At 49.7% G+C, this 14,196-nt stretch overlaps 1 protein-coding gene across 8 annotated transcripts in view; it reads left to right on the forward strand.

Moving 5' to 3' along the window:
- LOC135900072 (TOX high mobility group box family member 4-like) overlaps positions 1-14,196 on the forward strand; it is a 761,125-nt gene that overhangs the window by 737,866 nt on the left and 9,063 nt on the right. For all 8 annotated transcript variants that reach the window (XM_065429515.1, XM_065429516.1, XM_070526897.1 and 5 more), the window contains 3 exons: positions 6,757-6,973; positions 8,391-8,512; positions 9,834-10,050. In XM_065429515.1, the coding sequence (XP_065285587.1) occupies positions 6,757-6,973; positions 8,391-8,512; positions 9,834-10,050 (556 nt within the window). The remainder of the gene's footprint in view (positions 1-6,756; positions 6,974-8,390; positions 8,513-9,833; positions 10,051-14,196) is intronic.

Consider the following 14,196-nt stretch of genomic DNA (forward strand, 5'->3'; position numbering starts at 1 on the left):
TGCCATTGGCTGCTGCCGTCTGACCGACGCGGCAGACGTGCGACCTCATCCAGCAAGTCGGTCACACGCGCGGCGTGCGATCCGATGCCGCATGCGTCCGAACCTGTTGAAAATCTGTTGAGTGCGGCTGTTGATGCGAATGGATGTACGATTGAGCGCACGAAAAATCGCACGACGTGTCTCGCACTTAGTTGCTATCGCAATAAAACGCGCGGCGTCCCAATCACTGGCAAGAGTCCTCCTCGGCTGATTCAGTTGAGGGCAGACGCGGGCAGTTTTCGTAGGAGCAAGCAGCGGTGACAGCCGGGAGACTGCCGATGATGAAATTAGCGCGTCGCGTTCGCTACCATCGGGCGATGTCTACTCACCTCCCCAGCACCTGCCATTTTTTCACAGGCGTTGGGCCATGCTTAAAGCCATGACGTAGCGTATAACTTGATAGGCCGGCTGCTATAAAATAGGTGCGGTTTACTTGTAGCCGTTTCATTGGACATACATCCACATCATGGAGGAAGGCAAGCTCAGGAAAGTCCCGGCTAAGTCGACTACTTTGGAGAAAGTGTGGTGGAAGACGCTTGCTTTTCGCAATGGAACACTGCGACTGGTGGTCCTAACCCACGTCACCCAACCGACCACGCCTCCGTCTCCTACTTCGGCGGGCGAACGCGGGCTGCATTGACACTTTGCACGTCTGCGTTTTCACTGCGCGCGCAGCTGACCTAGCGTTGGATATACAGTTGAAACTATTTAACGACGTGATGAGCACACTCAAATTATTTCGTTAAATCGGGAAGTTTGTAAAATCGAGAAAAGAATTTTTCGGTCCTTCAAAATCTAAAATTGCAGCGTAGCGACACACAAGAGCTACCGCGGCATTGCCGCTAATCCACCCATATGTCACATAAACCATGAAATAACGAAAGCAACCACCGCCGCCCATATCAAGGCGTTGTTGAGTCCGCTGTTCCGTGCATGGGTGCGGCGTGCAGCCTCGTCATAGTAAAGCTAGGGCTGTGACTAGGGCGCCTAGATGTTTTAACGCGATAGCTCTACAGCGCACCCTCGAAGAAAAAGTAACGCCAGCTCCACGCAGGGAAAGCTGTCAAAACAGCGAAGGTGGTGGTCGTTTTCTCAAGTTTAAACTCGTGTTTAGCGCGATTTTCATGAGTCTTTTGTCTGGTTATCGTCGTTTTGTTGGATTCTAGTTTCGGTTCCGGATTGCGCACACTCTGCAGTTGCATGAGGTTGTGATCAGACCACAGTTTATCACACATCTTGCAGCTGGCTACACTGACGGTCGAAGAATTCTCTCTTGAACGGGCACCTTTGAACCGTCGTCAACCGGCACCCTCCGTGGGAGGAATCGCTTTGCGTCGACGTCTCTGCTCGGCCTCCATCTCGAAGTTGGGCGAAGCTCGCCTCTGCTGGTGCTTCGCTTGGGTTGCCCTCTCTTGAAAGGGGGGATTGACTTGCCTCCACCGGCGCTTGGCTTGAGCTTCCCGTTCTCTATCTTCGGCGGTAGCTACTTCCCTCCGCTGGCGCTTTGCTTGCGCTTCTCGCTTTCGAAGTTCGGGATTAGCGCGACGTCCACGCTGCCTTTCTCGTGCGAGCTCCCGCTGCCGTTCACGCCGAGCGGAATCCGTGGGGCGAAAGGGCGCGCGCCGGTGAAACACATGCTCTTATACCCATCTCCGCCCCTCTCCCCAGCGCGTCCTCTGATTTGTCCGCTCCCATCCCGGCGGGGCCCCGATGGATGGATGGATGGATGGATGGATGGATGGATGGATAATATGTTATGTTATGAGCGTCCCCTTTGGAACGGGGCAGTGGATGGCGCCACCAACCTCTTGCTATTATACTGCCTATTGTCCTACCTAGGTTAAAAGAGGAAGCAAAAAAAGAACGCGGTAAAAAACCAGCTCCTACCTTCGGCCGGCGCGCCCTCTGGCGGTTAGCTCCGGAACCTGCCCCCCTGCGTGACACCGGACGCCGGACGGCGAAGGCTCGACTTAGAACATCTCCGCTGTTAAAACCCGTCTGTGTAAAAATTAGAAAGGAATCATCGCTTTTCTTACTCATTTATTTCAGGAAAAAACTTCGTTAAATCGAGTTCGCCCAAGTTAGTTTCGTTAATTCGGGTTGATGACAACTTTAAATCCTATGCGTATACCTGCGGTGGAATGGAAGTTTCTTCGTTAAATCGGGAACTTCGTAAAATCGGGTTTCATTAGATCGAGCTTTAACTGTAGCCTTCGTTCGCGTGACTTTTCGTGTAAATAGCCAAAGAAAGCTATTCGTTTGGAAATAATACATACACTGGCTACACACTGTCACAGATTTATACAAGATTCCGCACCACATTAAGCACCGCATCATTGTTCGACGCTCCCGCTCGCGATGTCGCTCCCTTCGTCATCGAAGTAGTGTATACCGAAGCTTACTACTTCATCAGTACTCTTCCAAAGATGATCGTTGTGTGTATGTATGGGTTGTGACAGGTAACTTTGGGTGAATTTATTTCAACACGAAAGTGTTCTATGCCGAGCGCCACTGGAAATCTGCCCCTTGTATGTACGTCATGCAATCATCGTCGTCACGAAAATCCGCGAGATGGCCATACTTTGACGTTTTGAGCCCATACCTAATTGTTAGCAAAGTCGGCATAGAATGGTTTGCTTTATTGAAGCAGTTGTGCTCTGGTATTATTTGTATTACCACTGAACGATTCCGTAGAAAATATGGCCGGAACCTTGGTCACATATAAGGGTGGTAAATGTCGTAATACTTGGAAGTGTTTTGCGGTTTAACTAAGTCGGCGTCTACGGGCGACGGCGTTTCTGGCTCATTTCTCCGCGGCGACTCACCTTTTAACATGTGCATGTGCGCGCGCGCGCGATGCTGCCGGAGTGCAGCATCGCCACACACGCACTCACCGGCGCGTAGGATATGCGTATTACACCTTGTAGCCTTCAGGGTGCTGTTTACGCTGCGCACCAGTACAGGCCTCGCGTGCTTGCTATCGCTGTCATTGCTTAGCCTTCGTCCTTCGCCCTAACGTGTTGTTTTTCGCAAAGGAGCACTGGGACTGGTACCCCAAAAGTCAACGTTGCCAAGCAACCGCGCTCCTGAAGCTCTCGCTGCTGCTCTCGGCCTCTGAAAAATGAGATAAGGTTTCTCGGTCTGTGTCTTTCTCGCGGCACATTCTGTTCGCGAGGCAAGCGTTGGAGCGTGGTGTATAAGCTTGAAAGTTGTGTTTAGTGTCTATGAGCGTGAGTGTTAGCCAGCAGCAAAGACGCCTAAGTAATTACCGGCGTGGGTCTTCTTCACTAAAACTATTACAGAAGTTCCGTAGGCTTTGTTCTGACGCGCGACGGCAGCACCCTTCTGGCGGCTTGTAGCAAGTTCAAAGCACGCGCCTATCTGCTCCGGCGAGCGCAAAGAGGGATGGCACACCAACATGGCTGCATTTCCGGCTTCAGGAACCTGAGGTCAGGGCCTCTCCTATCCTTTTTTTTTATATTTCCTCCATGCTCCGGGGCCTCCATGTGCTCCGTGGTTCTCGGGAACGAATAGGTCCACAAGGTTGCTGGAATATTCAAGAGATTGTCCTATCGTTGCCAACAGATACTTGAATTTGCTTTATATTTGACTAATGAGGCTTCGGCAACAAAGTGTTAGTGAAAAGTTGGTGCTGCTCTCGAGATCCGTGCTCGGTTTTTTGGCCGGCTTAACAAGAGCGCGTGTATTAGCTGAACATGACCTCCGAGAATTTACGGCGCCCGCGGCCACCTGCGGCAAGCGAGGTGCGCTGCTAGATCTTAAAGACCATACATTAAGAATGTTTGCCTGGAGTTACTGTTTAGAGCTCGGCTTCTGTCTTCCACGTACGCTCCGTTACCTTTAGTTAAGTGCAGTCACGTGGAACTCCGAATAGCTGCAGAGGAGCCATCCTAACAGTGACAACATGGCAGCGCCCATACAGCGCCGACCACCCGCTTCGATCCGAATTCGCATTTGTTATTGGCTCTCCGCCCTGTCAGCAAGAAAAAAGCGGCAAAATCCGTCATCGCTAAGTCTCATGTCAAGCTGAAGTCAAATCATTAGATATGTTTTGTCGTTATTATTGAGGTCGGCTGTTTGTTTTCACGCTGCTAAGACTACAGAAATGGCACCCAGCCGTAAAACTGGTTTGATGTCTAGTTAGCAGGTGGCGTCACAGCGTTAGCATTGGTGATGCGTTGACGATGCGGAAAGCTATGAAAGCCTAATTGTTCACTACATCATTAATTTACTACCCCGCTCTAGCATGGTACGCGATGATGGTGGCGAGCAAACGCCAAGTAGACGCCAAATAGACGCCAAATAGACGCCAAATAGATGCCAAATAGATGCCGAGCAGACGTTGTGGCGCAGGCAAACATTTGTAAGGGCATTCGCCCGTACTACTTGCTAAGAAGGCTGCAAGGTAACTCCTGGGAAAACGTATAGGTAAAGCAAAGCCCTGCTGTCGCTGCATGTAAACGCAGCTTTTGGTAATGGTGTCAAAATGTCTTTTTTTTTTTTTCGTTAATCCACCAATCATGGAGCACGTAACATGATGGCAAGCATGCTGAGCAGACGACGCGGCGCGGATAAGCACATCTCGAGGGGCATTCGGCCTTCCTATTGGCTAAGAATTCGTGTTGCTTCCACAGTGCTGCAACCAGCGTGTGAGATGAATCTCCTCTGCAGTACCTTTGTGGTCATCAGAGTATAATAAATGAAATAACTCCTGCGTGAACGAGAGATGGGTTCACTGCACAAAAGTGGATTGCAAGATGGCGGACCTATCTCCAACTCTGGTTCCCTGTGTACAGCAACTCGAGTGGCGTAGCTAGGTCGTCTGGCACCCGGGGCCCATAGGTCTTCTGTCACCCCCCTCCCCGGGTGTAGCCGGCGGAAAGAGGGGTGTCTTCAAACGTATATGACACCCACCCCCCCTCACTGGCCCCTTGCACCCGGGGCCCCCGGTCCCCCCTGTTGCTACGCCACTGAGCAACTCTATCGCATTTAAAAGCACGAGATTAGAAGCTGCTGCTTGCCTATCACATTACGAGGGCCTACTTCGTAATATATTTCATGGAGCAAGGAGGTTGTAAAAAAATTGGCAGTGGCTTAGCTCGGCTATGCCAGGATATACGTAGCGAAAGCTAAGGCATAGCATGGTTAGCCTTGGTTAATCTTGATTGCAAGTCCAGGTTAGTCTGTTGTCTAGCTATGTTGGGGTGTTTAGCAAGTCCTTTGGCACGCTGTTCGTCTGTTTCCCGGGCGATTCGTTTCCTCTTCATCTCGTTCCAATGTCGATTCCAGGCCTCCTCCTGCTTATCAAAATTGTCGCCGTCCACACTGCCGCCACAACTGTGGTTGCGGCGCACGCGAGTTCTTCAACCCACTACACAACAATAGTTCTTTCGCCGAGCTGTGCTCATCCTCATCCTTCGAACACTCTGCCAAGTCGCCGAGTTACCAGACAAGCTATATAGACATATGCGCGGGTCGTCTGCGCGCGTATACGTCGTGCAGACGGCATCGTTTCACGGAAGTGAGGAATTTCAATCCATTTCAAAGCAGTAATTCTATTTCATTCTTTTTCGCACACACTAGGTACAAAAAATGAAAAAAGAAACGCAAGCACGACGGTGTGTCGATCAGACGACGGCGCATCGAGCAGACTACAGCTCGGCGCCGCCGTAACCCGACGGTACGCGCGGGTCCGCTGGGTCGCCGAGGCACCGGATTGGCCGGTACTTCAAAAGAAGGCGATGGCAGCGCCGCCGCAAATTTTAGCGTTTTTTTTTTCTCCACTCTCTCCGCTTGCCGTGGCGTCCGTTGGACACACTCCCCCATTCTAGTACACTCTGATACCACAGCGCAGCAGCGCCAGATTTCCCTCCACGTAATATAGTGAGAAACTCATTGGAGCATTCGCTTGCCAAAGCTGGCTCGGTTACGTAATGCTCTCTCCTATATTTTTTTCCTTTCTCCATGATATATTTTATGATTAGGCTTCAAGATTATTACGTGGTGCCCCCTCCACTTTTTTCATCATCCATGGGTGAATGCATACACTAAACGACTGCAGCGCCAGATTTCTCTCTAGTAATTTTATTACGAAACTCGATGCCTCCATTGTCTCGGAAGCCACTCCATACCCCACGAAAATAATAAAAGAAGCTTTCGAGCAGGCCCACCCACCCCCTGGCGGCAGTTGTCACCTAACCATTTCCTTATACTTGTGATTATATATGTGATATTTTAGGTTTTTATGTAAGTGCGTAACAGCGCATGAAGTAATAGTGACTTCAGATGATCTGAAACAGAGGACCGGTATTGCTATAACGGCGGCGTTGGTATCGTTTCCGACATCGGTAGATATTCATCCGTAGGTTTGCTGCACGCGCCTTGGCGTTTCCTGTAGATAGTAGCGCCACTTCGCCATATTATTATTTGTATCAAAATATCAACCAGTGAGACGACGACACGTTGTGCTGGGAGAAGACAAAAAGCTCCTGCCAGGTGCCGCGATTCAGTTCGCTCCCGTACGGCGAACATTGCTCTTACTACGCTCCCAGTCATAGTAGGTCGGCGATGGATGCACCGACAGAGAGACCGGAACGTCCTATGAGCCCTTTGCTGGCGGCTGTCCTTCGGCGGTAGGGTTTTGCTCAGTGTTGGGTGGAGCTTTGTAGTATCTAATCGCAGCGCTCGCTTTTGCAGTGTTACGTCGTACGATGGCCCGTACCTGGGCCAGTATCCATCTCCGCCGGCGGCGCCGCCGCCACAAGGTGCTCTCATGGGCCCACCGAGCATGCTGCGCGGACCGGCGCCCAGGGCCGGCTCGGCGGGCAGCGGCTCGCCGCCGGGTTCGAACCATACTTCGCCGGGCCAGGAGACTACCAGTGAGGATAGCGACGACAGCACGCCGCTGTCGCAGGTACGCCGAGTTTTTTTTTTTTTTTTTTGTAATCTCCATGATCGTGTTCGTAGCGGTCGGCACACACGCGTGCATAATGTTGAGGCTTTGAAAGAATCAGGGGACTTGTTAGGCGGGTTCTTTTAGGTATACTTTCGCGAAAACGTTTTCTGAACGTAGCCTTGCCTCGTTGTGTGTGTGTTCGCATGCGCTTCCCGATTAAGCCTTTTCGGCAATGGCGGCGTTCCAGAACAGCGGGCGCGTGCTTCGGGTTCGCTGTTGGCGCGTGCCTCGGGCTCGCGCCTCGGGCTCGCGGTTGGCGTTGGCGCGTGCCTTGTGCTCGCGGTTGGCGCGTGCCTCGGGCTCGCGGTTGGCGCGTGCCTCGTGCACGCTGTTGGCGCGCCGCGCTCGTGCCTCCACCTTCGCCTTTTCGAATAGCTGCGGTGGGCGCGTGTCACAGCTTCGTAACGCGTTTTTTTTTTTTAATCTCTATTGCGACAGCGTGCCTTCTGGCATAAAGAAATATTTAAACGTGTAGTTTGCTTGTCGCCTCTAGACAGCTCTCTCCGAAGCACGGACGTGAAACTCAGCGCTTCGCGTTTTCGACTTTAATCGTCCCCGCATAAAATAATTATCGTGCGAGATTTTCTTGCATAAAAGTTGTCTGCGTGCTATTCGAGCATTCATAGAGCCTCCGTGTTCATTTTTATTCGGGACTCTCGTTGTACTGCGTGCATTCAGGTGAGACATTGTCCGGCCATCGTTTCTCGACGTGCATCAGTCACTCGCACTCACAAATATTAATGGAAGTAGGTCTTTGTGCCATGTGCGTAGCTTATGTACTGCTGCTAATACAGTTTCTGACATAATGCGGTGGCACGTTAGATCTATGCCTGACAGCTACAATCGAATGCGCAGCTGGCTAGATTAAGGAAGACAGATTTATGTTATCAAAGGAATTTGACGTAGCGTTTCAACGAGGAAGTTTTCGATCAGCCGCGAAAGTTCCTCATAGCAAATAGATTGTTTTCGCCCGCTTGCCTAACATCGCGTAGTGGATGGGCCTCTTTGTACTCTGCTGGCGTTAGATGTGGGGGGCGAATATTGACAGAGTAACTGTAGTCTGCTTCGGCAGCTCCGGCACGCCGTTAAATACCCGGAAGCAGCGCGACTCCATCTTAGGAGACAGGTGACTGACGTCTACTCAGATATGTAGTTTGGAGCCTTGCACCACTATTGCGAGATTTCTTCCGTGGGTCAAGCCTAGTATTGACCGACGCAGTGACTTGCACGAGCTGATCATTCAACTCGCGCCTGGCCTAAAGGTCATCTGTGTACTGATAAAAACAGCCCACGTTAGCGCGGCTCCTGTGTAAAGCTACTGTTGCGTTTCGATACTGAGGCCGGCCCTCACTGTGTGCGGTCTTACCTTGCGCAGCTGGTCGGAGGCGTGAAGCGGCCTTCTCCTGAGCCGCTCATGGACAACGGCGGAGGAAAGACCGCCAAGAAAGCCAAGATGCCCAAGAAGAAGAAGAAGAGGGACCCCAACGAGCCACAAAAGTCAGTTTCCCCAACCACACCACGCGCCCCTTTGCCAAGGGACGGCTTGGCTGGCTGCGCTGGTGTGCCCCAGCCAGGCGGCCTCCTTTTATTGGCGAATGCAGCGCAGTTTTTGATGGAATCGCCAAAATAAAAACCTTATGTCGTTTTTGTTTTTTTTGGTGTGTGTGTGTGACAATATCTCACACCTCATGGACAGTTACGTCAACTATGAGGGGCCTAACCAGGCTTGGACCACTCAGTGGCTTCCTCTTAAGAGCTTTTCCTCACCATCTGCATTCCTGCCCCCGCAGACCCTCGTGCAGATTTGAGATTGCGTGGGAATCTTACCTCACAGTGAGTCCACGTGCTAACTCTCGCAAAACCTCTGCGACCACTAGCATAGCTTCCGCAGTAGGCGTCATAATGTCTGTGAGCGGCGAGCGTGGAGGAAGAACTAGAAGGGAGCATTACGTAACAGAATTGAAGCTATGAAACATCGGCCCAACACGTGATCATGTCGCGGTAAGCTTTAGTGTCTTCGTCCGCTGCGCTCAGCGCACGCACTTCAGAAAATACGAGTGCGACAGCAACGTGCGGCCGTCGCACTTGTACGTTGCAACGATGACAACAAACTTGTGCGTTACAGTAAACGGCCGAAGTTGCGCAAGGTCATAACGATGACAACAAACTTTTGCGTTACAGTAAACGGCCGAAGTTGCGCAAGGTCATAACGATGACAACAAACTTTTGCGTAACAGTAAACGGCCGAAGTTGCGCAAGGTCATAACGATGACAACAAACTTTTGCGTTACAGTAAACGGCCGAAGTTGCGCAAGTTCATAACGATGACAACAAACTTTTGCGTTACAGTAAACGGCCGAAGTTGCGCAAGGTCATAACGATGACAACAAACTTGCGCGTTACAGTAAACGGCCGAAGTTGCGCAGGGTCATGTGATTGGCCCACTTTGTCGGAGAAAGAAGGCGAATGGCTTCACAGAGAGTTGACTTGCGAAGGCTTTCTGCGGGACATAATGCTTCCTCCTAGTATTTCCTTCCTCCGTGGCGGTGAGCATTAGCACTGCCTTCGGAGAGGAATTGCCGGTAGGAAATTGAAAGCACCTTACGCCTCTTGTGGTCCTCTGAAGTTAATACCATGGAATTGCTAGCGGCTTTGTTAATTTGAGGTTTTGTTCTAGATTCTTGAATTCGATCGTGCTTTTTAGCTCCGATTCTGTCATTTGTTTGTCCCCTCTCCCTTTATCGTTTGGTTCCACATTTGTCATGCGGACGGCTTTGACGTAGAAGCGCGAACTGACGTCTACTTGTGTCTACTGCAGGCCCGTGTCGGCGTACGCTCTGTTCTTCCGCGACACCCAAGCAGCCATCAAGGGCCAGAACCCTAACGCCAGCTTCGGCGAAGTCTCCAAGATAGTGGCATCCATGTGGGACGGCCTTGAAGCAGACCACAAGAACGTGTACAAGAAGAAGACCGAAGCTGCCAAAAAGGAATACTTGAAGGCCCTTGCTGCCTACCGGGCGAGCCTTGTCTCTAGGGTAGGCAACCTTTTCACCTTCGTCACCTGTTTCTTCCCTTTAGTGCTTCTGTACTGGGCCCGAATCTGACGCGTTGGTATGAACTGCTGTAAAACGAACCTTCTGTGTCTTTTAATTTGTTGCCGCAGTTGAAAATAAAACGCAGTATTTTCGTTTAATGTTTAGCAGAGACTTCGAAATAATGTTGGAAAGCAAACTCGTCGTTCGAGACCGTAGCAAAAGCGTAACGAAAATCGTAATATGGAGCCGGAGGTTTATAGCTTGCGTATACCCCGTTTTATGCAGTGACATGCGTTTCTTTTTACTTAAGAACTGAAAGGGAAAAAGTTTGAGCGTTGCTTTGTTCTTGCTCAAATGTCGCAACAAAATCGCATTTTATGTTCAGAATAGTTCAGTTACTGTTACTTGCCTGATCTGTCAATGAAAGCAAAAGGCGATTTTGCATCCGGCATCTTCGCTCTTGTTTCATGTCAAATCAGTCAAGTAACAGTGCCAAGTGCTGAACGATCGGCACTATAAAACACGATCTTGCTGCGAAATTTCAACAAATTCGAAGTATATGTAAGCGATGTATTGTTTTTAATGTACCTAAGGGGAAAAAGTAGGTCAGGCTACGAAGCATGGAAGAACCTTCCATGCAAGGAAGGCTAGAAGAGACGTCTCTCACTACGCGCATTCGCGGCCAAAAAATAGTGTGTCACATAAACAAACGGAGCGATGCTTCCTTGAGCGCATTACTTGCGTAGATTCGGCAGCGTTGCCTGTTACAAGTGTGGCTTACCGAACGAAGCAATGTCGACGTGCCGTGCGTGCTTGCGACGGTTAGTTGTCTAATTTTGCAAAAGTACTATCTCTTTGTCGATAGCCAGCGGTACAACTTATGCTGTTGCAAGGCCTTGACCAGATGGCGTATACCATGTACGATGCGCGCTGTATTCGCTATTTACGCGGCGCTGCGTCATGTGGATATGTGCCCTGCGCTGCAGGAAGTAGGCTTCGCAATATGCGCGCTGCGTAAAAGCATAGCCATTCGCGATCGCGATTTCACACTCATGCAGTTCTTTACCTCGTTGTCTGGCGAACTTATCACTTACCATTACCGCTACGATTTTGAATATTGATTACGGGGGTGTTCCGATAGTGCATGTTGGCGGTGAGGAACGGGAACATTGTAATTCTCGGTCAGCACGAGCCTAAAATGCAAGCGAAAGTGCCGTTGATTGAATGCCACGAGAAACGGTGTAAGCTGAAGAAAATGGGTGGATTCCAAAGGACGCCCAAGCTACGCTGATTTACTTTATTTTGAGCGTGTGACTGAGCTGGAGAGCGTCGCTCCATGCTGCGCATCTGCCGGCGCCGATCGGCACGCCGAGCTTGATTTAAGCGGACGGAGCATCGCCGCGACGAACGTGCGTGCTTCCGGTGCGTCCGCGTCACGGGCCGTGTTGGTGACTGATCACCGAGTCGTGGCCGGCTGGCGATATCTGGACCGGGATTTTGTAGCGACGTCTTTTCAGATGCGATTCCCTTTCGCGCTTTTTGGGCTTCGTCAGTGGCGAGAGAGGCGCTCCGCCCGTGTTATCACTGGGATCAGCCGGCTCTGAACAGTGGATGATAAGACTGGCATAAAATTGAGCGGAAGGAATTATACCGGCCCTAATGGCTTACGAAAGATGTTGGTGGATACTATACCTACTCACTTCCACCTTGGACAGTCGCATGCTTTCAGCGAGCTGCCGCGGCTCACGTTGGTCGTGCATCATGTTCTAACAATACGAATGTGTGCACTGATGAAACTCTATTTTCGCGTATTCGCCGAAAGATTGCAAGCATGAGGCGGCGAACTTCGTCCTTAAGAAAGCTTGTGGCAGCGTCGGGTGGCGGTTATCCGGCGCTGCGCCCGCGTTGGCCGCAAGAGAGGGGCGGACCGACCGTACGGGGTGCCCCGTTCCTTCGGTCCATCCTGTGGATCTAGCGAGTCGCTGCGCCTGAGGCCGCGAAGGCCCGCATATGGTAGTCGATCTATTCAGTGCACAGTAGCGCAATGAGCTGCGCCCAATTTTCTCTCATGGGTGCCGAGAAACCGCCCCATCTGCCTTTCGTCGCAAAGAATGTGCACCGCCCCTTTCGCGACTCGCCCTATATGGAAGTGAGTCATCGCCGCTCCCGACGAACGCGTTGCGTTTGCGCCACATGCTGCGTGACGTGATACCCTTTCTGCCGAGAGGACCGATAATTTCCTCCTCTGAAAAGAAAGGCTACTGAGAGGCGCCGTTACAGGCCGAGCAGTTTTATTGCTCTATAGATATTAGTCGCGCCATAGCCTTAGCGGAAAAAAAAAAAAAAGTGGCACATCATCTTCGAGCTCGTGTGATTAGCTTGCCACGGTTCTTGATTTTGTTTGATGGGATACATTTGCTGAGTGAAGACAGATATTGGGAAAGGTGCGAATGGGAGGATTGTTGATATAGACCTGTCTTCTCCGCATGATTTACATAAGTGTTAATGCATATGGCAGTAGCTGAAGTTGCATTTATGAACAAAAGGAGGTTTATGGCAGAGAGTTGGTTGTATTGTATTGTATTGTTAACAATAAAGGGGAGTAGCATAAATAATGTCTTAAGTGGTGCCTTCATGTGCGATTTTAGCAGTTGGCACACATTTTTACATCTGCACATAAATAAAATGTTTATGCATCTTAGTTTCTACGATTATTTGTTGAAAGGGCTCTTCCCTAGCCAGTTTTGCCAGACTTTTGTCGCCTAATAAAACTGTAGAAAAGGCTTAGGCACATTAGCAATGTTTGGCTTGTCACTGGTTGTGGTTAGAGCAGCCAACATGAGAAAAGCATGGCTCCTGCCATGTGCTTAACAAAATGCAGTAGTTAATTGGATGACACTAGGAAAAGCGGGTGCTGCCATACTGTAGTCAGTAATGTAAACTTTTGCCACCTGTCAGGAAGTCATTCTACATTACCAGTTTTAATTGTATGTATTAGATTGCTATAATGGGTAATTATTTCATATAAATTATCATATTTCAGTAAAGTTAACACAGAAATAACCTATTTTAGAAATAAGCATATTTTTATGCATGCATTTGCTTCCTATGATGCATTCACAAGAAGTACAATCCTTTCCAGGGCTGGAATAGTGTAATAATTCCAATTAGTTTCCTTTCCACACTTCGTCAGTAGTCCGAGAACACTCCACCCATGTGATTTCAGAGATCAGCCAGTCGTGAGCAACGGATGATGAGAAAGGAATAGAGCCGAGCAGTACGAATCGTTACTATTATACTGGCCTAGCTCTCATTTCAGACATCCAGTATTTTCTGGGCTGCTGTAATGTGACAATTCCTTTTCATTGATTTTGCTCCTTTCTTATCATTGACCGCTTACAACTGGCCAATCCTAGTGATAACGTAGGTGGAGCGCCGCTGAGACCAGTAACAAAGCAAGAAAAAGAAAATAATCGTAATAGAATCATTTCATTATCCTAGCTCTGTTCTTTGTGTTGCAATGCAGACAATAATTTAGCTCTGTTCTTTGTGTCATGATGCAGACATTAATTATTGTAATACGGGGTTGTGCCTTTACGTTTAAAGGCATTGCAGCATGTTCTTGGGACATAATTTCTCTCTTTTTATTCTCCTCATAAGATTAATTTCCTGTTTTACTGAATGCTGAAAAGACATTTTAGTTTCACGTGGGTTCAGTGCACATCTTGTGAGGTGAACGTCTGGTAATGCAGATTCCCAGCACCCCTCCGTGTTTGTATTAAACGGAGTCCACTGTCTGTAAGAATGTTGCTAGCCAAAAAACTAATTTCTGAACATTCTTCATTGAAAGCGAGTGACAATAAGCTACTAGAGAACTACTATGCTATGTGGCAAGGGTTCACATAGCAGCACAGTATTTATTGAATGTTGAAGTGGTCATGGCGGCACTGTTTGCTTGTGTTGTCTACAAAGCAGTAAGCTACGAAGGTTGATCCAGAAATAAGGTTCCCAAAGAGCTCCAGCCACACGGGAAGGTGCGAGGCAAAATCCGGCAACACTGCTGCGCGCAGCTGTTCCCCCACTCTCGATTCCCCCCGGCTGCACTTCGCTGCGCTGCTCATTCTTGGCTCAGCAGCTGTCCAATAT

The sequence above is a fragment of the Dermacentor albipictus genome, chromosome 1, assembly GCF_038994185.2.
Source record: "Dermacentor albipictus isolate Rhodes 1998 colony chromosome 1, USDA_Dalb.pri_finalv2, whole genome shotgun sequence".
Lineage (NCBI taxonomy): Eukaryota > Metazoa > Arthropoda > Arachnida > Ixodida > Ixodidae > Dermacentor > Dermacentor albipictus.